Consider the following 27,369-nt stretch of genomic DNA (forward strand, 5'->3'; position numbering starts at 1 on the left):
AATTAAAAAAACATAACACAAATCAATATTAAAAAATTAAAAAAATATACATACAAAATTTATTCTTCTCACAATTTATAAATAAGAAATTTATTTATTTATTTATTTTTAATTTTTATCATAATTCACTTGTCAAACCAGACAATGCAGAGTTATTCATCACGGTGATTCAAGAAAAGCCACAAATAACCCAATGGTGGTGCATAAGGGGACAAACTTTCAACACTACCAAATACCTCTAAATCTTAGGCCATTAACATATTGCCTTACATACCAAAAAGACTACCACTTACCCAAACTTTTAACACTACCAAATACCTCTAAATCTTAGGCGGTTAACATATTACCTTACATACCAAAAAAACTACCACTTACCCAAATAAAAACAATTTTAGATCATACCTATAAAAAAAAATCTAATCTATTTAAACATTTTTAATCTTTTAATTAACCTAAATTTTTAATCCATCCATATCTAATTTATCTAGATTTAAAATAAATAATTTTTAATCTCTTAATATATAAATAATCCACATTTTTAATCTTTCGAGACTTGATTAATCCAAATTTAAGATAGTACCGATGTCACATTCCAATTCCACTCAGCTAGTGCACAGTGAACCACCTAATTAATCAGATAGAGCAGTCCCACCCAATTTTACGCTTAGCTTCATCAAAGAGCTCTAACTTCGATCCAGAGTCCAGACCCGAACCGGCATCGCTGACGAAATTTTCGCAGCTTGGTTAATTGAAACACCAAATTTCCAATGCTACCGTGTACCACACGGTCAAATTGGTCAATAGCGGCTGCAATCTGACCTTCATCGTAACTGATAGCCGGATAAGTCAAGAGCTGGCGTCATCTCTTGCGTCAAATCCCCATACGTTCGGTACATTAAATACGCTAATTTTTCTCCGTTCTAATCCTTTGGCGAGCTTTTTAGTCTTGATTTGGGATCTCAGTCGTGAGCAACCCAACTTCTTATTGTTGGACCCCAGCATCAATCATCAATTGTCTGCCTTTGCACTAGGAATGCAAATTTCAAATTGGGTTCTGAATACCTGATTATACATCCCCACCGTAGACAGATATATAGCAGATCAGAGATCTTATTCGGTGGAATTTATATGCAATGGCGGTTGATTTTGAATCTGTGACAGAGGCAACTTCAGGAGCCATAGGGGGGCTCGTCAGCACTACGATATTGTATCCCTTAGATACATGTAAGACAAAGTACCAGGCAGAGGTTCAAGCCGGGGGTCGACAGAAATACAGGTGTGTAGCTCCAGCGCATATTTGCCTTACAAATAATCTGGGTTTTTTTTTTCTTCAATGGGTTTTGCAGGATTCAGTATCTAACACATATATTGTCTTAGAAATCATCTGGGTTGAGTTTTTTTGAAATCGGTTTTGTATTACAATACTGTTTCTGGTTGCAATTTGGGTCATTGGATCCTTGGGTTAGTGTGATCGGAATTGGTGGGGCTGATCCTCCTGTATGAATGCATTGAATCTAAACGGATTATTGGGTGCATTGAATATGGACACTAGAACTGACCCATCTAAACCCTGCATATCTCGAATTCAGAAAAATGGCCGACATTCAAATATTAGAGATAGGTGCAACGCCAAGATGGACATAAGACCTTGGTGTAGATGGTTCTGTGCCAATAATCATTCATTCCGCTTTGAAGATTAAAGCCTGACTGTGATTGAAATCCATGCAACCTATATATTTTGTTAATTGTCCCCAGGTATGGTTGCTGATCTAGGATTTATCGTGCCAATATGGCATTTGTGTGTGTTTCCCTTGCTTTTGAGTCTGTGAAAAAGAATTGTCTAGTCGTTCAGCTTTCGTATAGAATTAATAGGTCCATGGATTCACCACCTTTTGTTTTTGAGCTGGCAAAGTATAGGGATTAAAAGTAATCCCATGCTAATTAGGCATCTATATTCTCACCATGGTTTAAGAGGGCTGTAATGTTTGCTTATAGGTTTTTTTTTTAACTTACCATGAAACTCTGTAACTACTTAGATTAATATCTGAAACTGAAGTCTAGTTTACATTCACCAAAATACAGTGTCTCTCAATAATTCATATGCAGCAGAATAAAAAACACAAAGATAAAAGCACATGCACAAATTGACACACTTTTCTCAGGAAACCCAACAGAGATAACCTGCTTGCTTGATGTGGCTATTTTATTGATTGTCTTTGGAGCAATTGAATCTATTACAGAGCAATCTGTCTCTCTTGAGAAGGTGTTCTGCTTCTTACACAAATCTCAGCTAATAGTAAATACAATTAATCTTGGTTCCTGCACAAATTGATCCTCTGCTGCCTCCTTGACTTGCTCTGCAAACCCTGTTGTCTTGCCTCAATTCTGCTCTTCCTTGGCCTCCTTATCCCTTGCACTTATCTCCTATTTCCTAGCGCACTTCCAGGCCCTATTTCTTAGCGCACTCCAGCTCCTTTTTGCGCACAACCAATATGCTCCTAAATCCTATCACACTAGTGCTCCTATTCTTTAGGACACAATTCCTGCGCTCCACAGTCAAGGTTCTCTCGCACTAACTCGTGAGTTTTATCTTGTCACAATCCTTCGGGCACAAAACAATTGAATTTACTCATGCCTTTGTCCTTCCTTTATAGATTCAATCCATACTAAATTAGGCTAGTTCAAATTTAGAACTCCAGTTGTGATAGCGAGTTAACTGAGAGTGTTACTCTCTCTCCTCGAATCATCACTGGAGTTGTTAACTCATGCTCTCTCCAATCAACATTGGAGACCTAACTCGCGCTTCCTTCAATCAAGACTAAAGACCCAACTCGTTCTAACTAAACTCGATCTGCCACCTTGTTCTGTAGTCAAATTGTGAAGACTTCCACTTAACTGAAGCTCCAACTCTACACATGTTAACTTGATGATTATTCTAGTAAACTGGAAATAACTCATCCTAACAGAAGTCTAACTCATGAGGACAATTTGAGGTCTTCACTGGCTAAGGCACAAGCCAGAAGACCTTGCTCGCTACATTTTCAACATTTTTGACCATCGTAGCCTATCTGCTTAGTATTTTATCCATAATAGTCACAGTAACCCATGGTACTTTCCAAATCAGCCTCTCCAAAAGGATCCAATAATTGCTTTCACTATGTAAGAGGATGCATATATTTTAAGAGTTAGGTCCTTGAACACCTTGACTACCACATTTTACTCTGAATTGGCAAAGGTTGGGGCTTAAAGGTAACTCCATGCTGATCAGACACCCAAATTGTTAGTGTGTCTTAAGAAGCTTGCGTTGGCCACTTTTGAAGCTTTGATCGTCATGGTGTATCTGCCTAGGATTTTGCTCTAAATGGTCATCGTGATCTTGGGAATTCATTGAATTACCCTCCCCAAAGATATCCAACAGATAGTCTCACCATGGAAAATGATGCATCCTTTTCAGGAACTTGGTCATTGAACCCCTTGATTTAAATCCATAATCTCACTCAAATTGAGTGTCTTAGATCCACAAGTGTGCCTTCTAGGTGAATTCATTGCTCAGAGCAATGTCGGTGGCCAAACTGTATATAGTATTTTACTATTTTGGATAAATAACAGATGTTATAATTTTTGAATTTTCAGGAGTACGAGGCTTTCTTCAAAGTTAATGGTTTATAAAATAATAATTTAGTTATTTATCTATTTTGGAAAAAACCCAATACTTATATCACTGAAAGGGATATAATTGTCATCTCTTCAAATATTACATGCCAAGCCATCATTACATCAAAATAGCATCATCCCTACCTACCCCTATGCAAGTGTGGCCTGCATGAAATTTAGCTCACCTGTCTAGCTCGTTGTAGTTTTTTCTCAAGGCAATCAATTGAGTGGAACATTGAATAACTGCAGAATCCAAAATCAAGAACTTATAATTCTAGCTGCCCTTTCTTTGGGCAAATCTTCAAAATTCCTGTCAGATCTATTTTGCCATAGGAAACGGAGGGCAACTGTCTTGATTACCTGCCAGACATTCCAGACAGATTTTTGGTAGTACCAAGTGTTCTTGTGAAGACCCAAAAAATGATTTATTAACATTGTTTGTTTGTCTTAACCTGCAGTTATTGCCGTTTGCATGGTTTCTTTACTTCTGTTTTAGTGTGCTTAGTCATACAGTTCGATTAGTAGTAATTTTCAGCACGAGAGACATAAGTCTTTGTTGCCTATGTTTGGGGACAAATCTTAAGATAGCGCTCCACAATTTGATCAAAAGTTGCAAAATATTTTATAGTAAAACTGTTCAGACAGTTTGATAACGTTCTTTTCTATTACCTGTAATATGTATCAATAGCATAGCTTTAAAATCCGGTCCGGTCAAACTGGCTGGTTAGTTCCCTGAAATATCAAACCAGCCCAATAAATCTGATTTGTTGGCCGGTCAGGACCAATTAGGTACCAAACTGGTTGTAACCAGTGAATTTTGTAAAAAACCGGCTTGTAAGGAAGCCACATGGCTGGGTATGTTGACGGGACCTGCAGGTGGTTTTTGGCAAACCATGGCAGGTTCCCTCCTAAATCTGCATCTCTAAGCTTATAAAATGATGCCTAAGCTCCTATTTGCCTCACACATTTGATTTCTAGTGTCTGTGAGCATATGAAAGATTGGACAGTTCTGCAACAACATTGAGTTTTGGAGCAACGACAGTAAGTTTGGAGGCTCTTTGTCGTCTTGGAGCTGGTTTGGTGCTGTCTAGTGGAGTTGGGGGTGTTGATCCCAATGCAAATCTGGTAGTTGAACAAGGTGCTGAAGGAAGCAAACCACCAAGACCAAGCATGGCACATGGTGACTCGTGAGGGAAGCAGTAGTCATGTAGCTCAGCAAACTCGTGCTTCTCGTTCTAACTTCTGCTAGGCCTAATGTTGTTGCTTATGCTACTACTAGTACAACTATTGAGGTGAGAGAGGAGTTTGAGGAGTCCTCAGACCCTGAGCCAAATGATGTTTATGTAGCTCCTTGTGATGATCCCATGTGTAGTAGTGGTGATGGGTTTGATGAGTGATCATGTTGATCAATGATTTTAGTAGGTTAGTGGCGTAGTAGCTCGAGTTGTAGCATTGTTTTTGACATTGGAGGCCATTTAGAGCCTCATTGTAGCATTGTTTTTGTACTCTATAGGCCATTTAGAGCCTCATTGGTTACGTATTTTGTTGATGATATCATTGATATGTGTTGCACCTGGTGCTATTTTGATATATGCACCCTTACATGGTATATAGATGAGAAGACTTTCTATATTTTGTCTCTAATGGTTTGGAATCATGGTTTATAACCATTATATGTATTTTTTTCAATTCTTGTTTATTGAATCTGGTTCGATCCGGTCCGATCCGTTTTTGGTTCTAGTCACGGTTAGATATGCAGCTGGTTCTTCTCCCCTACCATAGGCTTGTAGAACAGCCATGCATTGATGAAAAGTACTATAACTCTAGAACCCCACTGTAAATATGAGTCATTATTATCATAGTCTGCAATTGCCCTTATGGAAATGAATTGTAAACAGAAGCTGCACTTTTTACTGATTCTCATTATATTTTGTGCTTGAATGTGCAGACATCTATCTGATGTGTTGTGGGAAGCCGTTTCCACTAGGCAAATTCATTCTTTGTATCAGGGCCTTGGAACCAAAAATTTACAATCATTCATATCTCAATTTATTTACTTTTATAGCTATAGTTATTTTAAGAGATTTTACTTGAAACAAAGTAGGAAGAAGTATATGGGAACACAGGCAAATTTGGCTGTAGCTGCTGCAGCTGGAGCTTGCACAGCTTTGATAACACAGGTAAAGCTCCTTTTCTTCCTGTATTGTCTTAGTGATTTGGATTTTCTAGCCAAATTTTGGTATTTTGACTTGAATATTTCTTGTGCAAATTTATACAACAACACTTTGCTATGTGGTGGTTTATTTTTGTTTTGGAAAGCCACTGGACACAGCTTCTGCTCGGATGCAAACTAGTGAATTTGGGAAATCAAAAGGACTTTGGCAAACTCTCAGTGAGGGTTCTTGGAAAGAGGCATTCGATGGACTTGGTGTGTCTTTACTTCTGACATCAAATCCTGCTATACAGGTACTGTTAACACCACACTGTCTATGCAGTTTCTGAGTTAAAACTTTCCATTCTGCATTTATATAGCCTTTATCCATTCTATTTTACATGTTTAGCCCTGATTGATATGTTCTTTTTTGTCTGCTAATGGTTTGTTTTATTTCTTGCTTGGTATGGGCAAATGCATATCTGAAACTAAACTGTCAAAAATATATAATCCAGAAAGAAACCCTTTAACTATATTTCGTCATGATCAAAGCCTATGGCTTTGCTAAAATAAGCCTGCAACTTTAACAATAGACTCATTGTAGGTTGAACATGACTTTAAGATTATATAGCATCAAATCAACATCTCTGAGTAACTGTAGATGTGACTTAAAAAAATACCAACATTTTGCTGTACATTAAGTCAATTTCCTTTCAATCTTGGGGTTTGAAACAATTTTATTTTCCCATTGAGATGAATTTTCTTAGAATCATGCAGTAGATTTTGTGTTATCTATGGCAGACATTTCTGCAAAAAACGTTAAATAATGTAGTGTATTGAATCACTATTCGATCCATACTTTGTTTGACTCAACTCTGTGCCTTCCCACTCTAGTCACTCTTTTAATGATTCAATTTATCTCTATGGTAGTATTTTTTTAATCACCACTACTACACATGGGATCATCACAAGGAGCTACATAAACATTCATATCCTTTGTTAGATTTTCTACCTTGTTTAACTCTGACAGCCTTCTCCACAGTACCAGGGTGCGCTCAGTCAGCAGGTACTGCAGTAGTAAGGGCTTACTTTTTGCAGGTCTGTACAGCAGCAATAATGGCAGCAGTTTGTCATGGTTCCTGTGTGAATTATAGTATGAAGGAGGTGCTGTTATGTAGGAGAGTAGAGGGCATATTTCCAGTTTTGCTACCCTCGGTTAATTTCAGTTTGCATGCTGTTTAAGATTTATCATTTCCAGTTTTGCTTGTTCAGTTCAGTTCTGCATGAATGATATAATATTTGGAGGGTGCAGACCCCTGGTTAATCATAGTGCTTTTGCATGATAATGTTCCAATCTAGTAGGGGGCACAGTTCTTAAGGAAGGGGATGCATGATTCTGTTTGTCTTCCAGTTGAGATGCACTTACCTGGCACACTTATCCATGCAGCTAGGGTGCACTAGATTAGTAGAGTTGGGTTAGGGTTTGACTGTGTTGGTTAGTGAGTTTTTGGTTTTGAGGTATTGCAGTGTATTTTCTTTGCTCTGCATTCAATAGAAAATAGATGTGATTGAGAGTTCAGATCCGTCTACATGCTCTTATATTTTTCTGCAGTGCGTTTTTGTAGATTCTGGTATACACATTAAGGCTTTAAATTACCTAGGATCTTAGGATTATTCTTTTAGTGCAAAATTTACTTACTATTGTCTGAAATACATGGTATCAGAGCACTTTCACTGAAACTAATAGGAGAGTAGAGGGCATATTTCCAGTTTTGCTACCCTCGGTTAATTTCAGTTTGCATGCTGTTTAAGATTTATCATTTCCAGTTTTGCTTGTTCAGTTCAGTTCTGCATGAATGATATAATATTTGGAGGGTGCAGACCCCTGGTTAATCATAGTGCTTTTGCATGATAATGTTCCAATCTAGTAGGGGGCACAGTTCTTAAGGAAGGGGATGCATGCTTCTGTTTGTCTTCCAGTTGAGATGCACTTACCTGGCACACTTATCCATGCAGCTAGGGTGCACTAGATGAGTAGAGTTGGGTTAGGGTTTGACTGTGTTGGTTAGTGAGTTTTTGGTTTTGAGGTATTGCAGTGTATTTTCTTTGCTCTGCATTCAATAGAAAATAGATGTGATTGAGAGTTCAGATCCGTCTACATGCTCTTATATTTTTCTGCAGTGCGTTTTTGTAGATTCTGGTATACACATTAAGGCTTTAAATTACCTAGGATCTTAGGATTATTCTTTTAGTGCAAAATTTACTTACTATTGTCTGAAATACATGGTATCAGAGCACTTTCACTGAAACTAATAGGAAGCTGTGCATGGATAGGATTGCAACTTGTTAGAGGGAGTTGTTGAAGGGTTTCAAGGGTGGGATGCTCGAGCTTTGGTAAGTGAAGCAGATTTCAACCGGGTAAAGGATTGTGGCCATGGGGTGTGATGTCCCAGTTGCTCCAGGGATTGGAGTGTTGTTTTGTGTGTTTGCGAAAGGTGGCCTCCACCTATAAGAGGTTGCAGGTTTGATTCTTAGTTCTTGATATGTTTTCATTTTTGATTGAAGAGTTGTAATCACGAGTAGTCAGTGTCTCTAGGATTGTCACATGTTAGAGGGCACTTCCACCTCTATATCATTATAGTTCAGACTGCAGCATCTCTTGGAAAGATGTTGAACTGTGGTACCTCGTGGAGAAGGAGGTCGTACTTTCTACAGATACCAAGGAGTTGGCTGAGCATAATTTGAAATTGGTCAAACTGGAATGCATAGTTTTGTATTTGGTGAAGGATCATCTAATCCCTTTCATTGTAGAGAAGAAGATGGATATGGAAATGCATTATTGGAGCGAGAACATGTCTAGGAGAATGCTCTTGATGAAGAAATTGTCCATTACCTGCACAAGCAACACTGCTACAGTAGCTAGCTATCTGATAAAGATCAATAGTTGACAGATCAACGTGCTGCGCTTGGTGACAAGGTAGAAGAGAATGGGCTAATTTGGAATCCGGACCAGTTTGAATGGCTTTGGTCCATCTTGGCACCATTTTGTAGAATCCGTATGTGCTTGTGAGAAGCTACCCTCAATCAAAAGTTTGTGAGATGCATTTATCAAGGAGGAGATGAGATTGAAGATAGTTTCAGTCAGTGATGAGGATTTGCCAGAGCTAGCCTTCATCAGGAGGGTGAGAAAAGGAGGAAAGAAAATAGGATATGTGAAGGGTTAGAAGAAGAAGGAAGATTCAAGGTCTTCTAACCAGCAGAAGAAGAATTTGAGCCATATCAAGTGCAAGAAGCATGGCCAATATGCTTCTCAATATCTTGAGAAGTAGGGGAAGGGTAAGCAACAATAACAGTAAAATAGTTTGCAAGAAGTGTAGAAGCTTCAAGTATGGATGGCCACTATGCTTCTTAGTGTTCTAAGAAGAAGGGGAAGGGTAAGCGACAACATCAGTGGAAGTAGTTTGCAGGAAGTCCAGAAGCTTCAGGTGTGTACAAATTCATTGATAGGTGTGGTAAAATCTTTGCCATGGTGTCATGCCTTTCCACCAACACTGTTTCAAGTGTTGATGGTATGTTGATAAGTGGAGCCTCAAAACATGACAGTAAACAAATTAGCTTTTTTCAATTTAGAGGACAAGTTATTGATGCGCAGGGTAGCTTGGTGATGATGGCAAGGACCCAGCAATTGGGCTGGGCCCTATCTCATTTCACATGCTAGCAAGTGAAGTTTTGGAGCTCCATGAAGCACTGTATGTTTCCAGTATGACAAAATCTGTGTTTGGTTTCTTGTCTAATACATTTGAAGTGCAGTGTTAAGTTTGATGATTAGGGACTGATCATCAAAAGTCATAGCCCTGATATTGGTCAAATTTTGGCCAATGGAGTTAAGTGAGGGTGGACTTTACAGATTGTTAGTAGATCCTATGAAGTAGAAAGCCTTGTTGATTAGTACTGACAATTTGTGGGTGTCTTGGCATAGACGATTTGTTCACTTGAACTGTGGATTTTTGCCTCTTTTGAAAAGTATAGTGGTTGAACCTTGATTTCAAGGTGGGGAGGAGAGGAGCATGTGAGGGATGTGCATTTGAAAAGCATGTTGAGATTGTTTTCCTAAGTGGTGAGCACAGATCAAGAAGGATTCTTGATTTGATACATTCAAATGTATATGGACCTGTTTTATCAACTTCGTTGATAGGTAATCTTTATCATGCAACTCTCATTTATGTTTTTTCTAGGAAAACCTAGGTATATTTTATGAAGACCAAGGATGAGGTGTTTAACACTTTTAGGAAGTTTAAAGCTCTTATTAATAACTAGACAAGTAGGAAGATCTAGGTATTGGATCGGGCAATGAGGGGAGTCTACCTCCAATAATTTTGATCCGTTTGCAAAGAATAAAGAGGGAGTTTATAATGCCCTACAATACACTGTATAATGGGGTTATAGGAAGAAAGAACAGGTCCATAGTAGAGAGTGCTAAGTCTATGGTTCATGACTTGGATCTACCTATGTTTCTTTGGGTAGAGGCATGTCATAGAATCGTTGACCTACGTTTCTTTGGGTATGAGGCATGTCCTCATAGAGTGTTGAAAGACAAGACTCTAGAGAATGCTTTCGCAGGGGAGAAACTCGATGTTTCTCATTTGAGGGTGTTTGGGAGTCCAATTTACATTCAAGTTCTAGAGGAGAAGAGAATGAAGCTTTAACCCTCTAGTTTGAAGGGTTTTATAGTTGGGGTAACCCTATAATTGATGTACATGTCAATTGGCATTTTATATGAACATTGACATCACTTTATTCAGGGTAGGCTCAAAAGGAAGTAGTGACTCTAGAGCAAGTTCAGATAGATTAGCAAATTGTGGATATCTTGACTAGGCCCTTGGTAGAGGGAAAGTTTGAGATGTTTAAGGAGATATTGGGTTTGGTGGAGAATGCGTTTGTCACTAAGAGGGAGTGTTAGATTTTTACTTTGTTTAGGTCTGAGAGTCTTCTCCAACACATCCATACAGTGGCAAGAAGGGCACACATATTGCACATCCATACAATAACATGAATGGCAACGATTTGTCTTGGTTCTTGTGTCCAATAGAGTATGACGGAGGGATAATTATGTAGGAGAGTAGAAGGTGCATGCATGTACCTATCATAGTCTGTTTCTAGTTTTGACACCTTTAGATAATTCTAGTTTGTACGTTGTTTCAGATTTAGCAATTCCAATTTTGCTTTAGTGTAGTTCAATTTCTAGTTCCAATTCGGTTCAATATAGTTCAACATGCATAATCTGTTATCAGGAGGCCTTACTAGTTTATTAAAGTGTTCTTGCATGATAAGGTTCTAGTTTAGGTTAAGGTTGTAGTTCTAAAGGAAGAGGATGCATGTTTACATGTTTTAGGCTTAGTCACCAAGTTCGGCGAATTTGAACAAATAAGTTCGAAATTCGCCGAACTTCAAACAAATACGAACTTATTCGTTCAAGTTCGTCGAACTCGAATTTAAAGCCGAACTTGAATTTTTTTGCGAACAAAATCGATTAAATTCATTTTTGGTTCGATGAAATTTGTTTTGGTTCGATATTTTTTTCCTGTTTTAAAAAAATTTCGAAATGAATTGCGGCCCGCGGGCACGTTTTGCTTTTGGTTTCATTCTTTGCGGACACTGGAGGGTTAGGTTTCATTGTTTGTGGAGGGTTAGATTTGATACACTACCAGTCTACCAATGACCTCAACCGAACTACCAATCTGCGTGAGCAACATACAGACTACAGTGATGGGCCACAGGTTTTCATCGTTCAACAGGGTTTTCGACAGGTTCCGGACGACTTTTTCGACGGGTTGTGGGCCGTGGGTATTTAATATCAGATGAAAACAAGCTCATGAATTAATTCTCTAATTTGACCCGATGAGATTTACATCACCCACGTTTTCACATGTTAATTTAATAAAATTTTAAGAAATGGATTTATTAAAATGCTTTTTATCCTTAACTCCTCATTTTAATATGATTTATATTTTCTCGTGTGTCTTATAAGGTGATATTTCACATATACCACGATAAAACATTTTTTTAGAGGAGTTTATATAAATTTTAATGCATTAAAAACTTTCTCATCGGACTATGAAAAGTAATAGGGTTGCTCCATATTTATGACCTCCAATGCAATCAAACGATGTATATCACTTGTAAGTGCGTTTAATAGAGTTAAGACAGAAAGATTTATTTATGTGCATTTTTTTATGAATTGATATTAGCTAAAGCCTAAAGGTTTTGTATAGTTATTTATTTATTTTTATTTTTAGATTTAAAAAATATATATTTTAATTGATTTGAGCAAATTTAAATTTTGATGACGAACAGACAACATTACACATTATACTTTAAATTGATTTTTATATATATATATATATATACATTTTTTTTTTGAATTTCTATATGTCGAACTTTATCGGCAAAATTTTAGTTGCCGAACTTTATTCGAATTTCAAGGTCGTCAAACTTGAACTCGAACATGAACCTGGTGACTTTGGTTTTAGGTCATCTCCTAGTTGAGACACATTTACTTGACACACTTACATGTAGCTAAGGTACATGGGATGATTAGAATAGGGTTAGGGTTTGACTAAGTCACCTCAAGAACTTAATGCATGTGACTAGATACATTTTGTCTTCCCTTGTCTTCCTCTTCTATAAGGAGATGTAGGGTGCATTGCTATGTTGGTTAGTGAGCTTTTGGTCTTGAGCTCTTGCAATGCGTTTTTTTATTTCCGTATTCAGTAGAAGATATTTGTGATTGGGAGCATGGTTTTAAAACCTGGCCAGGTTGAATCGCTACGCAGTCAAACTAGTTGGTTCGTTAGGCACAGAGGTCAACCTGGCCAATGATCCTGGTTTGGGCCAAGTAGACCCTAGTTTAGTACCAAACTGGCCATGGACCAGCGGGTTTGGTACCAAACCGACATGAATCGATATAACCTGGTCGAGTCACTAATAACTCCTACTTGTGCGGCCATGGAACCATGCCAAGCTGTTTTGGGTGGTTGTGAGTGGCTTTTTGGGAAAGTATGGGCCGTTTCCCACCAAAAACAACCCCTCCAAACCTATAAAATCATTTTGTCCCTCTCATTTGCCTCACACATCTCAATTGGAGTTTGTGTGAGCTTCATTGTGAGCTTGGAGAGTGCTAAGGAGTAGTGTAACAACAGAGAGTTTGGGTTGTGTTTGTCATCTTGCAGCTGCATGGAGAAATCTAGTGGAGTTGGCATCTTCAAAAGGAGGTTGAGGCAATGAGTTTTCATCTCCAAGTAAGGCTTTTCCCTTGGAAAAATCCATATTTCATTGTTGTGCATATATTTAACTTTTTTTTTTTGGTTCTTTCAAGTTTCAATTTTCAATTTTCAAGCTTTAAATTTTAGGTTTTTTGTAGGCTAAATCTACCCCATTTTTTTCAAATTTATTTTAGGTTTTCCATTTTACTTATCTATTTTTTTTCTTTAATTTGCGGATTTATTTCCTTTACAAATTTCAAACATTTCATTAGCCACCATGGCCCCAAAAGCCAAGGGTACTGCATGGGCTCATTTTGATATGATTAATGACAAAATGACCTGCAAATATTGCCAAAAATATGTTGGAGGAGACAGGTTGAAACAACACTTGGCTAGGATAAGAGGCCAGGTAAAGCCATTTAAAGCACCAAATGAAGTGATATGGCAAATTAGGGTACAAAAAAGAAGTATTTTCATATGCCTCCAGTTCTAAAAGTAAACAAAATTGAATTGAGCTTACTACTATGGCAACAATTATGTTTTTCTTGAGGAATTACATTGAAATTCACAAGTGTATATGCTAATAAACTATCATAGTAACAAAGTTTTGTGATACATGTTATTGCAAGATATAACACTTTAGTACAAAGCCTCACTAAGTACTTTAGGTCAAGGGCAACAATGGAATCGATCACCCTTGTCTCTGTAGCAACTATTCCTTGATTGTTTTGTGGTTTATCCCCACAAGGGTGGCTTCTCCAATAGAAAGATTAGATAAGCTCATAATTCCTAGGTTAAATACTCTCTAAGGATAATGTTCAATAAGGCTTTGGGTGATATGAGATGTAATTCCAAGGTAACGAGTTCAGTGAACCCTATGGCTAAGTTTATAGGGCTCAAACAGTCATGGAGAGGTTCAAATAGGTTTCCAAACTCATGCTACCTTTAGATTACCAATTGCTCTTATAAATTAGGGTTTCTTGCAACACAATTAACAACATGCAAAATTTACAACAACAATAAAGAAAATAACCAAAAATTGATAATAAACAAATGGAAGCAAAGGCTACTTAATGGATAAACTAGGAAATATATTACAAAGATTTTCAATGGTTTAAAATGCATAAAACAACAATATAACCCTAGATGTTAGGCCTAATTAATCGTTGAAAAATGCATGAAAAATGATATTTATACTTTTCCAATCTAGTACATGCACAACTTAACCCTAGGCCTATAAGGTCCAAGGTATTGTATGTTATTAAATGCATATTTTGTTGTAATCTAAGCCCAATTTACCTTTAAAAAATAGGGGTTTTAAGTTTTATTTTAATATGATTGACTTGCGAATTGACTAGTGCCTTTCTCAATCAAGGGGCTAATGGAGTCAAAGGTGAGGTCTATGGAAGAGGACCAATTGAAAAGAGTTACGAGAGAGAAAAGGCTACAATGAGGTTTCTCTTCATCAAATCCTAGCTACTTTCAATGAATTGGAGATAAAAAGGCAAGGAAGCTATACTAAGGTTTCTTCATGGAAACTTGAAGATAATCTTGCAAAAGGAGATGTTAAAGCCATAAAAGATTCAACACATCTGGTGAAAATTTTAGTGAAACCCTAGTTCTACAACAATTACAAGTTGGAATAAGATACAATAAACTTGCACAAAATCACCATAGAATTACATTTATCATCCAAGAGGACATTTCTTCCAATCACAATGTCCTCCCCAAGACAATTCACTCAATCAATGTTCCATAACGACCAAGAGAAAAAAGACAACTAGTGCACACTCTCCAAATGTGTGAGTGAGTGTGTTACAATCATCTACATGAAATTGACTTTCCTCTATTTATATGAGGACAACCAAGTGGAGTTAGTTTAGTTTGTGACTAAAAGCCCTAAAAATAATAAAATATGTGGTTACAATTTAAGCAGGTGACAAGTTGACCTCAAAGATATCTATCTCAATGATCAAACATTACAATAAGCCTCGTTCTAACTCACATGTGTGAGCAAAGAGTCCCCCATAGTTGATGTGATCCTCTGAAGTGCATGTCTCAAATCAAAATATGCCATAAACTCATCAAAAACCACATCTCCTCATCAAGCAAGAGCTCCTTCAACATGATATCATCATGAATCAAGTTGACGTCATCAACCCCAGCCACATGAAGATGACGTCAAAAGGCTATGGCATCATCAAATCAACTCAAAAACATGGCAACATCCATCAAGGATGTGTAATGCTAGCGTGAGGTTGTTTTGTGGTTTATGGGTACATCAACTCTCTAGGTAACGTCCTAGCTTAGAAGTGCAACATTTCAGGCTCTAGGTGGAGAGGAGAGGGTCATCAACAACACTGGATATATCCCAAGATCAATGCTCCTCAATAAGTGATCAACATCCTGGGTTTGGTGTCTAATATGGTCATCAAATAGGATTGGACGCCCTCTCTAAAGTCCTAGAGAAGCATCATACAACCCTGCAAGGGATGGCAGTTGTATGTGAGAGAAAACATGTGAAACATACAAACAAAATCAAGTGAGATAAACATCATAGGTGCAAAAACCATAAGAGTTTTAGAGTGGGCCATATGTAATGCAGAAGGCATCAAGAAACTTGTCACAAGCGTCATCTTCAACTGCCTTCCTAGTTTATGATTTGTAAACAAGTTACCATGTTTAGATATGGGAGGGTTATCAAAAGGCCCTATTAGGTGTTTCCAACCCTAAGGGGAGGAACAATTCATAAGCCAACCATCAATTATCAGATGCAAGTGGTTAGTTCCATGGTAGGGGTTGACTTCATGGAGTATACCACAGTCTTTGAACTAGCTATGAAATTCCATCATCCTCGAGTGTTATGATGTGAAGAGTGAGTAATTGTGAGACTTGAGTTTTATGATTGTGCTTTTAATTTTCTATGGTAGACGTAGGTAGGATGTTGTTGAAGTGGTTCAAGAATCTCAATGGGACAATTTCTACCACCCCTCTTGTGCGCCTCTTTCTTCATTGATTTTCCTTACTTTTGCTGATCTAGCTTGGGTTACAAGCTTTAATTGATTCATCATTGATCTTAAAGTTGAAGTGTTTCGTTGCTCGTGGGGGTTGGGATAATTAAGGTTCCTTTTAATTAGATGGTTCATGTATTAGCCTTGATCTGGGCGAGGGCTAATGAAGGGGGTAGAGCTTAGTCTAGGGCCTCTAGGCTTTTGTCCTTGCACTTTCATTTATCTCTGTCGGGATTTTGCATTTTATCATTATGGCACATGCTTTTTTCTTTCTTTCTTTTGCATCAATGTATCAAGGCAACGTTTCCAGGCCTCTACTTAGAGATGAGGGAAACAAGGAACCAATACTAGTGACAAATAGAAACCGAATGGAAGATGAGACATGGATAAAAGGAAAAAATGGAAAGTGTTAAGTATGGATTACCATGGACATGTGTTAATTTTAGGATAACAATGGTATGGTCTATGCTTAGAGCAATTTTACTTTAATTTTCTTTATTAGCCCAATATCATATCATATCCAGTATAACAATCACATCAACATGATAGTAAAATGTAGATAGAACATAAACAAGAACAATAGAAGACATGCCAATACAAGAGGACACAAGATATGGCACCAACCAGGGACAAACCCCAATGTGGGGAAACACTTGATCAATTCTTCTTAAAATTCTCATATTTTAGCATATACTTGTGATAGAGTTGCTTTCTTACAATGCATGGAAAAATGGTTGCATTCATGGCAAGATTTATGCTTGAACAATAGTTGTTCATAGTCAAGATTTTGCAACGACTTCAAAGAAGACATTTTCCACATCATATCATCTTGCACACATATTCTTGCGCATGCAAGGATTCATTCCTACAATGCAAGGGAAGGTGCAACAAATGAACCCAAACTTGAATCGCTTAAGTGATGTCAAGTTTTGGATTAAAATCCAAAGTCTATAGGCTGAGATACATAACCCTTATTCCAAAAATATGGCTTGTTTCTAAATATGAGATTTCAATCTTCGTTAAGCTTGAATACGAATGTATAAAGCTCCCTTCCACAGAAGTAGTATGTAAGCTTTCCTTTAATTAGTGTTATCCAATTTTTATTCACCCAAATGTTCATTGATCTTGGAGAGGGTTGGATTCGTATGAATTCATCAATTAGACCTATATTAGCCAGAGCCAAAGCCCTTTTTCCAGGAAGTAGCTATAGGAAGATTAACATCAACGATCATGTCCATATTCTTAATGTATTTAGACTGTTGAGTTTGCAATTTTTGAGTAGTTTTTTCAAGAGATATAGTGGGGGCCTAAGGGTTGTTGCTTTGGGGTTAGGTGTTTTGGGGGGGGGGTCCCCCTCTTGAGGTTAGATCCATGGTCGAGGGCTTGAAGGGAAGATGGCAACAATAGGGGCATAACTAGTGTTCAAGGAACAAATGTGTTATGAATTTAGAGGTAATTGTTGAGAATTGTGTATGGTTCTCTTTTAAGTTTTAATCACAATCGACATACATTGTATGATTTATTATATTTAGGTTTGGTTAAGGATGATCTAGTCAATGTAAGCTCATAACCCTTACTAGGGAAAGCACCCCCTACCCTTGACTTGTGTATTTATGCATGGACTTTTATTTTGCAATATTCATTAAAGTGGAATTTCTCCATTATTAATAAAGTGAATTACCTAAGGGCTCCATTAAAGTGTTGCACTCCCTTGTGCTTGGTTTATTTTTCTCTTCACTGCTTGCATGCATGGTTTATTTTTCTCTCTCTTGTGCACTTATGCTTGGGTTTATTTCCTCTCACTAGGGTTATTTTGCTACAATTTGGTTTCTTCTCTTTCTTACAAAATTAGGGTTTTGTTGTTTGGTTCCATTGGTTCCAATGTTCTTCAGTCAACCTCGAATGTTAGGAGAGATGGGTCTGATCCTCAGACCCATTAGCCCTTGGATCTTCTCCATTAGGGAATTCCATACATTGTATCTTTTATGTTCCTACATTGTACCTTTTATATTCATGCATTGTATTTTTTATAGGAGACCGTTGGGTTCTCTCGCATTTTATGGACATCATTGTACTCAACAGTCGCTTTGACCTACTTTGGGGTCATTAGTTGGACACAAATATAATTATATTATATTATCTTATCTCCCTCTCTCTTATATATCTTACATGGCATGATAGTGAGAGTGAACCTCACTTAATTCAGTTATTGATCCAAATTTTTTGTCTATTGGCACTACCTAAGGGCCATGTAACTAGGGTTTTTGGATCATATTTTTTATTTTTTCCCAAAGTTCAAGTCCTTGTTCAAGGTAAGCGAATTTTTTTCCGAGGTTTCGTAGGTTTTAAAATCCTTGTTAACGATAACACGTTTTTTCCTAGGGTTTCCTACTGTTTAAACTTTCCTTCGCGGCTTGTGCACTTTTTCTAGGGTTTAAAGTATTTTTCAAGTCCAACACTCTTTCTTCCTTTGTCCTATGACAAGTGGTGGCAATTTTTCTTTTCCTTCCCTAGAAAATGTTGGTACATCTCTTTCTCTAAGCCTATCAAAGTGAAATGTTGAAGAATTTGTAGAGATTTCATCTTTGTGTTTGTTATTGAACATGATGGAATTATCTTGCAATGTACATCTAGTTATGCACTCTGTGTATGGGTGTATTCTCTTTGATTATCAACAACACAGTGCAGGGAAAGTGATTGTTGGCGATATTGATGAAGTGCATGCTCATAGGTTAAGATTTTTCCCATTGCTTCTTATTGATGGTTTGCCTAAAGATAATTCTCAACATGTTTTAGTAGTTCTTTCTCTTGATGATGTTGGTCCATTTTTGCCAACTTTTGTAGGGAAACATTTTTTTCTTTTCCACATTAGGATGTTATTCCTATAGTGATTAAGCATAGAGATGTTGATCACAAAGGCCTTGTTTATGACTTGCTTAAATGCCACCTTTAGAATTCTATTTGGTCTTGCTCCATTTCATTCTAAGCTTCATTCCTAGGGACAACTTGTGTCCATTTTTGTACCCTTTAGTGGACCAACTTGCCAACATCTTTACAAAATTTGTACTAGAGGTCATCTTCATTAGCTTGTGGGCCATATAGTGTGATAGATATAATGTTTAAGGGGTATTATATGTAATATCTTCTCTATTTTCCCCTTATTCAACTTTGAGGAGAGGATGTAGATTTTGTGATGTAGTGTCTTCTCTCTATGGCCTCCTATTCAATTTAAGGGGGGGGTGTTGAATACATGGTTGTGATCTTCATTTTTAGCTACAATCTACTATCTATTGATTGAGTTGGGTATTCATCAATCAACTCTCGTTTGTATTTTGGCCATGACTAACCTTATATAGAGTTTGGTAATAAACCCACTCTCGTTTGTGTTTCAACAATGCTCAACCTTAAAGTGGGGGGAATGTTGAGAATGATGTGAGCTTCACTTTCGGTGATGCTTGACTCTAGATTGTATCATCTATTATATTTGTGTTTGGTTAAGGCCAACCTATCCAATGTAGGTTTATAATGACTTTTGGGAAAAATGCCCCGCCCCTCAAGTTGTGCATATACACACCAACTTTCATATTGTAATATTAATTCAGATGCATTCTTTTCCATTATCGATAAAGTATCATGCCTAAGGGCACTATCAAAATGTTGCGGTCAATTGTGCTTGGTTTATTTCTCTTTCTAATGCACTTGTTCTTGGATTATTGCTCTTTTAGGTGACTTATTCTTAGGTTTATTGTTAAGTTTAGGTATGTTCTATGCTTAGAGCAATTTATTTCAATTTTCACAATTAGCTCAATATCTTTTCCAGATTAGCAATCACATTAGCATAGTAGTAAATTGAAGATAGAACATAAACATAAATCGCAGAAGACAAGCCAAGACAAGAGGACACAAGATGTGGCGCTAGCCAGGGACAAACCCTAATGTGGGGAAACCCTTGATCAATTCTTCTTATATGTTATTCAATAGTTCAGCAGAGAGAGAGAGAGAGAGATAGTACATTTACAACAAAAGTCAACACTTTGAATTATCTAGATAAGAGCATAGATCATCTCTAAGAAGATGATACATGAGATCAGTTGAAGACATGTTACTTCAACTAATTCTCAAGGTGACTCCTTCACCTATCATTGTGTTACATCTCGTCATCATGCTACAGCTCATCGTGTTGCACCATGCTGCACCCATTATCACAACGCTGGACCTCATGACCATGTTGTACACATCATACTACTGCACCTTATGCTGCACTATTGTCCCATGTGCCATTGCATGTTTGCTTGTTGTCCCATCACAGCTTGTTATACCTTGTTGTTGTCCCAATAGCCTTGCCATACCTTGCTGTTGTCCCATGTGTCTCTGTTGCACAATGTCATTACTGTCCCATTGTGCCATTGCTGCACAATGTCATTGTTGTCCCAACATGCTACTGTCCCATTGAACATTGCTGCATAATTTCATAGGACCCTCATCCATTAGCATCCTCATCGCCAAAATACCATCTATTGCACTATTCAAGGTCCACCCCTATGCTGCCACATAGACCTGGTTAGGGCATCATTATAGTCCCATATCCAGCCTTCAATTCTGCCCAGATCTGCTGTTAAGGAGTGCGGTTGCCCTTTTTTAGGAGGTTGACCTTGCTTCTTGTGGTTCTGGGCAGTCGAGCCCTCTTTAACAACCTCAGTTTGCCTGTAATTACTACGGCACCCTACAACAAGACGGTGTAGGGTTGCGGCTGCCCTTCCATGGATCTGCACTCCTCCAAAGTGCCCTCAAATCAGTCCTATGACTGCAGCTCTTCCAGCAAGGTAACTCGACCCTCCTTCACCCTAAAACAGGCCTTAAACTAACTGTGTTTAGCCCTTAAACTTACCTCAGAGATACGTTGTCCATACAGCCCTTCCACGCTGTCTAGGGCAGCCTCCTAATGTTGTGGCTAGGGCATGCTATTATCCCCCTTGATCGTGTCTTTGTAGGGACCAGCATATAGGGCTATAGGCCTCCTTCTTGATTGCGTAGAGACCAACGTATAGGTTAGGGTTGCCTACTTAGCTATGGCTAGGGCAACCTCTTTTCCTCCAACGTCTAGGGCTTCCACTCCTAGATTTCTCTTCTACAATAACCCAAGACAAGTGGAGAGAAATCAAGATAGAAGTGTGTGTGAAATGACTCTCAAGTCATCTCCTTTTATACTAAAACATTGAGCACATGTGGGGTTTATTTGGTCGCTGGCCGACCTTGACGAATTGTCTTATAACACAAATAAATTCATAACTCCATGAATACTTATCGGAATTGGATGATCTTTAGATCAATCCTGCACCTCTCGATGAGAGGGATCCAAGAAAAATATCAGCTGCTATAAGTAAGATGACCCACATGGAGTTTGGCCCTAGTTGCCAATTTTAACATTTATTTTTCCTCTCTAGATTTGTTTCACTGTAGTTTTGGTTTTTCATCTTATTGCAGCTTTAGGATTTTGCTGGTTGGTTCCACTCTCTCTCTCTAATGAATCTCATTACCAATAAGAAAGCTTGAAACAAGCATAAATTGTGTCTTGACCTTAGTCAAGCATCGCCTTGTACATCTCTCTTGTGTATTGTCTCTCCATATTTGGAGTTGGATTTCTAGGATTTGGATTGGATTCGTGCAACACTTTTTGGATATCTCTTTGAATAGGATCCATTATGAGTGCTCCTGCTTTGCATTGACATCATTGTACCCAATTTTGCCATTGACCTACTTTAGTGATCATTTGTTGGAGATTAATACAATTGCTTTATCTTATCCATATGCGTTAGTGTCTTGTAGGCACTTTTATCTGGGGAGAGATTGATTACATGGTTTAGTTGCCATGTGAAGGTTTTGAGGCACCCAAGCTCTAGTTCATTTTTGCTTGGGTTATTTTTAAAGTGGTCTCTCAGGTTATACAAAGGATTTGGAGTACATATCAGTTTGAAGTTTGAACTTCACTCATTAATTTAGAAACAAGTTAGGGTCTTCCAAGGATATATATGGTATATATGTACATGAACATTTTGTTCTTTTGTGCACAAAGATCAAAGAGGGGCCTTACAAGTCTTAGGATGTCAACACTCCAAGGCAAGGTTGTGGTGGAATGCCGCCCCCCCCCCCCCCAAACCCTTCAAATATGCTCCCAAAGCGCGCTCCCATAAAAAAAAAATTGCTCCCTAGTTTTTTAATCATAAAAAAGTTCGCAAACACGATCCAAACGTAATTTTTTTCAAAGAAACAAGAATTTTTGAGTGGGACAACCTAATATTCAAGCCTATGACTCTAGTATTCATGTGCTATTCATGGTAATGTTAAATTCTTAAAGTAAATTTTTTTAACATTACCATGAAATGACTCCGAATGTTTGAGAGTGGTTCCGACCTCATTTGATTTCATATAGAGAAGTTAGAATTTAAGATCTCACTCAAAATCCAACAAACTTATCAATTTTTTAGGATTTCAGGATTGGGGGGTTGCCATGTTTCCATTGGATTTTGCTGTGTATTAGGGTATGTACTATGGAACTCGTATTTAATCAAGAGCACCAAGCCCTCTATGTACCTTGATGTTAGTGACATTGGTTGTCGAAGTCCTCTATCATGACTCTACTAAAAATGTGCCTATCACTCAAACAAAATCTTGACTTGACATGCTACGCTTTTTTCTATCTTATGTTAATGCTTAGAGGGTGATATTAATGACAAAGATCCCAAGATAGGCAATGATTTTGATGATATGTAGGTATTTGTTGTAGCATGATTTTTTTGGATGCTAGAGGCCATCTATGTTGATTTGGGGTAGCATCGGATGTGCTCTAGCCACGAAAACTGGTGGAGAGACTAAAGCACATGAGATCTCCAATACCCAGAAATGGTTTGAGCATAATCTAACCAGTTTGGAAGATATCAAAATAATCAATATTTTTAAAGGAGTCCCTAAGTCTAAACTTAGGGAAAATAAAATATTAATGTGAATTAATATAAAACTAAGTTAGAATGGTCCAAAAGTCATGGATCAAGCCAGATCTAATCTTAGCCATTGATTAGGGACTTAATCTCGGTCATTGAATTGTCAACGAGAAAAGTATAAGAGAAGGCTTGAGGGTCACTTGGAGAATACACCAAATTGATCAAGAATTCGATTTTCTAGGGCAGGGCTTGCTGAGGAAATCGAAGGAGTGATCAGAGTTGCAGCTGAGGGGCAGTGAATGCAGTGGCAGAGAGACAAAGATAGTACCGGGAGCATCAGCGCAGAAGCCAAAAGAGGGTTGGCACAAAGTTAGCTAGAGGCCACGCAAAGGCAACCAGGAGCTGTGCAGAGCCTGAGGAGGGCCAGCTTGGGAGACGCAGAGGCTCCAGAGGCTGACGCAGAGCCTAGAGAGGCCGACGCAAACCCTAGAGGTTGATGCTGGGAGATTTCGTGGGGCAGATTGGGGCTGATATCTGTCTCTGACTGAGAGGTACTCAGATAGCTGCACCAGTTTTCCCACATTGGGTTTTTCCGGAGACATTAGTCCAAAAATAACGGTGTCACTTGTGTGCTTGTTTTTCCTTCAGTTGACGATCTAAAAGTGTTGAGACTGTACTTGTATTTATTTTCAATATTTACATGGTAAATAACTTGTTAATTAACAAAACAAGTAGAAAGAAATAAATCAGAAAGTACAGGAAGGATTTCTAACAGTTAGACTTAGAAATTCCAACAATCTACAACCTATTTGTTGATTTATTTTCGGTTCAAAGATGTATTGCACTTGATGCCATTTTGGTTATGTGCACTCTTACATGCTATATAAGCGTGATTTTAAATGGTTTAATCCATGTTTTTATGCTTTTTATATCTAATTCATCATTCTACATGCTTTTGTTGACATATATCCATCAAAATATATAAAAATTCGCTCCCGATTCGCTTCCAAACCGGGAGATTTTGAAAATGTCACTCCCCGCTTCCGCTTCCGCTCCCGCTCCTGAGCAGCCTTGCTTCAAGGTATCGGCTATGGCAGTCTTTAGTAGTTGGCAGTGGTTTGGCCTCTGGTTGTACACTTGCTTTCAAATCTGATTCTTATCAACAAGTTGGCACTAATGTAGAGGATGTGGATTTCAATGGTAGAAGGTGGAGATTATGATAACAAGTGACCATATTGTTTCTTCTTCTCAAATTTTCTGTTATTGTCATTTGGCATTTGTCTAGACTTTAAACTCTGATATTGAATCTTAACATCATTATATCTAATATTGAATCTTGACATCATTAAATCACTTTTATAGTCATGAGCTGCATGTATGAGCATGACTATTTTGAAATTTATGTATGCACAATTGGTTCTTGAACACCATATATATATATTATAATCCATGGTGATGAAATCCTTGGAGACTTCATTGCCATTGACAAGTGGTAACCAAGTTAAACTGTTGACATGGAATATAGTGCATCTGACCCTATGAGGACATCGAGTATTAAAATATCAACATGTTAGAGGTAGCTAGCCTGGGGACTCAATGCCATGACCCTTGCCTCCAAATCATATCACTCAACCACTCGAGCCAACCCACTGGGCATGTGTATATATATACACAAATATGTGTGTGTATGTACAAATGTGCATACACAATATATATCCATAGACAATACACACATTATATATATATATATATATATATATTGTTTTTGTTTTTGATCTCCCTAAGGAAAACCTTGTGGCGAAATTCCTAGGTACTTTGCTGCATTTACCCATGATTTCAGCTCTTCTCGGTGACTTTGATTCACGACTTGAATTTGATCAGGACCGAGTTTGTCTTTAAAAAACAATTTTTGTGTGTTTTCAGTCATTTTTCTTTATCTGTTTGAGCTTGTTTCTCCTCTGCCAAGAGAAAAACAATGACCAACAGTGCTACAAGAGGAAAGTAATCCACCCAAGGCCATCCACCGACTCTGCTGGACATCTAGGGCATCGTAGTGTTTTTTTTAATTCCAATGTGTATCTTTTTTTTTTCATATTTATATTTGCTGATTTTTTCTTGATTTGATTCAAATTCTTCACTTTTTTTCCTATTCCAAGTCTAGAAACAGTATGGTAACTTTGGTTGTGTGCTGTTCCTACTTCCAACTGCACCTGCTTCTGGAACTGCACACATGGATCTGCTCCTGGCTACTTTGGAAAAATTATATATAAAATTGCAAATCACGAATATAGAATTTGGGAAATACGATAGAATTTGCAGTTAATCAAGGCACATGTGAAATTTTTAGATCAAAGAGGGTTATCTCTATTTTTGTTCTTCAATTACAGCCTAAACTTCTCTTTTAATCACGGTTGTATGAAATTTATCTTTCTTCATTTGTTGTTTTGAAAGTCGTTTTTAGTTGAGTATTTGATGCTGGCCAGATGCTAAACGTGTCAAACTTGTCTGTAATATTTAGTATTTAGTTCATGTTTGCTTGTTGATCATGTTATATTTTTCTTCTGTTTTTGCGGTAGACAGATTGGTTTCACTGATTGTTTTTTCAAGTCCCATCGACCTTCCAGTTGGTCCGTTGTTGGACATTAACAAAATGATATTATCTGATCTTGGTGCAAAATCCAAGAAAAACCTATAATAAACAACTTAATGATTGGTTTGTTCAATATCTTCTTCTAGGTTCTGTGTTTCTAGCACACTACCTGACCTATTACCAATTAGTAGCTTCTTCTATTATTTCATGGTTGGAAAATTGTTTTACTCATGATTGACATGGAAATAAGTGTCAAAAAATTCAACAAATGCTTTGAATGATCTCGTAGTATATTTAGAAACAACGCTTCTGTAGGCTGCATCTTTCTCCTTTTTCCTGCAGTTATTGCATCATGGATGATGGTGTTGATATTTTTTTGCCCTAATCTGGCACATGTGATGTTTTATTTCAGTATACAGTATTTGAGCAGTTGAAACAGAGGTTGTTGAGGCGACAAAAGAGAAATAGAAATGATTCAGTTACGGCAGAGTCCTCTCCAATTGTCATCTCAGCGTTTGCTGCATTCTTGTTGGGTGCATTTTCAAAGACAATAGCAACAGTCCTGACATATCCTGCAATAAGGTGTTTTCATATCTCTTTTCGTATCACTACATGTGAGAACGGAGTAGAAACAATATAGGTCTATGTAGTGGATTTTCAATGGTTAGCATAGAGATGTAATTATTAACTTAGTATTCAACTGAAAGCTTTCATATATGAAGCTCAGCATGATATCCGTTTTCTAGTGTCCGATCTTTGAGTCAGTTTGATGTTTTTACCAATTAAATCAGTAAGGTTCCTATTTTATAACAAAGAATCTGAGCAATTTCTTTATGCAGATGCAAGGTTATGATTCAAGCTGCAGAACCAGATAAAGATGACGCATTAATAATGAATGGTGAAAATCGAGATAAACCACCTAGACAAATGGCAGACGCTTTGAAAATCATTTGGAAAAACGAGGGCCCTTTAGGTTTCTACAAGGGGGTACATGCCCAAATTTTGAAGACAGTCTTGAGTGCAGCTTTATTATTGATGATCAAAGAGAAAACATCTCGCAGCACTTGGGTTGTGATGGTCGGACTTAGGAGGTATATTTTGGCTGCAAAAGAGAAAATCAAGCAAGCTTGATTTCACATTTTGAAGTTCAACAAGTTTTCAAAGATTGAAGTTATTCAATTTCTATACGAAAGGCCCAGGTGGATACCAGGCACCAACCAATCCTGTACATATTAACGGATAAAACCAACGATAGTTGTAGTTGCAATCAATTGAAAATTTTTGAACCTGTAAACTCTTGCTTTATATTTTCTTAATTCAAAGTGTAACCAAGCATCAAATATGAACATCATTTTGAACCTGAATTTGTATTTAACGTCTTTGTAAGGAATCCAATTTCATGATTGAAAGGACAACATCGTTCATGATCACGGACCGTGTTAAATTTTCTGCTTTTAGACTTGGAATCTTGTCAAGCATTCTGTTAGATCGAACTCTCCAAAAATGCAAGCATAAAACAGGCTAGAATTAAAATTTCTTTTATTTGTTTAAAAAATAACTGGATTCAGCAGTGTAATCTTCATTCTCCTCCTTTAAACAGTAAGCTGAAAGGAATTAGTGTCATTTAAGCTGAGTCAGGGTTTACTAGTTTATATCGGCCAGTGGAATGTTGACCCAGATTTGGAAGTAATTGCAGACATGTGAGCACATAATTAAATGATGCTGAATCTGCAATTTTTTTTTATATGTAGGCATCCCATTC

The 27,369-nt window shown here is 37.5% G+C and overlaps 1 protein-coding gene across 1 annotated transcript; it reads left to right on the forward strand.

The window, feature by feature from the left end:
* The first annotated feature begins 915 nt into the window (after window positions 1-915).
* Window positions 916-27,037, forward strand: LOC149138920 (peroxisomal adenine nucleotide carrier 1-like). Its single transcript, XM_089449720.1, has 5 exons — window positions 916-1,276; window positions 5,603-5,834; window positions 5,974-6,120; window positions 26,020-26,189; window positions 26,447-27,037. Exons 1-5 carry the CDS (start codon window positions 1,134-1,136, stop codon window positions 26,736-26,738), a joined length of 984 nt encoding a protein of 327 aa, XP_089305846.1. The 5' UTR covers window positions 916-1,133; the 3' UTR covers window positions 26,739-27,037.
* Window positions 27,038-27,369: the final 332 nt, after the last annotated feature.

Source organism: Pinus tabuliformis, chromosome X (genome assembly GCF_031772625.1).
Source record: "Pinus tabuliformis cultivar Carrire ecotype Pingquan chromosome X, CPIR1, whole genome shotgun sequence".
In the NCBI taxonomy this organism is placed as follows: domain Eukaryota; kingdom Viridiplantae; phylum Streptophyta; class Pinopsida; order Pinales; family Pinaceae; genus Pinus; species Pinus tabuliformis.

Coding starts and splice junctions, on each gene's coding strand:
- LOC149138920 (XM_089449720.1), top strand. CDS start 1,134: ATGGCGGTTGATTTTGAATCTGTGACAGAGGCAACTTCAGGAGCCATA. Junction 5,835..5,973: donor GCACAGCTTTGATAACACAG/GTAAAGCTCCTT, acceptor TGTTTTGGAAAG/CCACTGGACACAGCTTCTGC. Junction 26,190..26,446: donor CTGACATATCCTGCAATAAG/GTGTTTTCATAT, acceptor TTCTTTATGCAG/ATGCAAGGTTATGATTCAAG.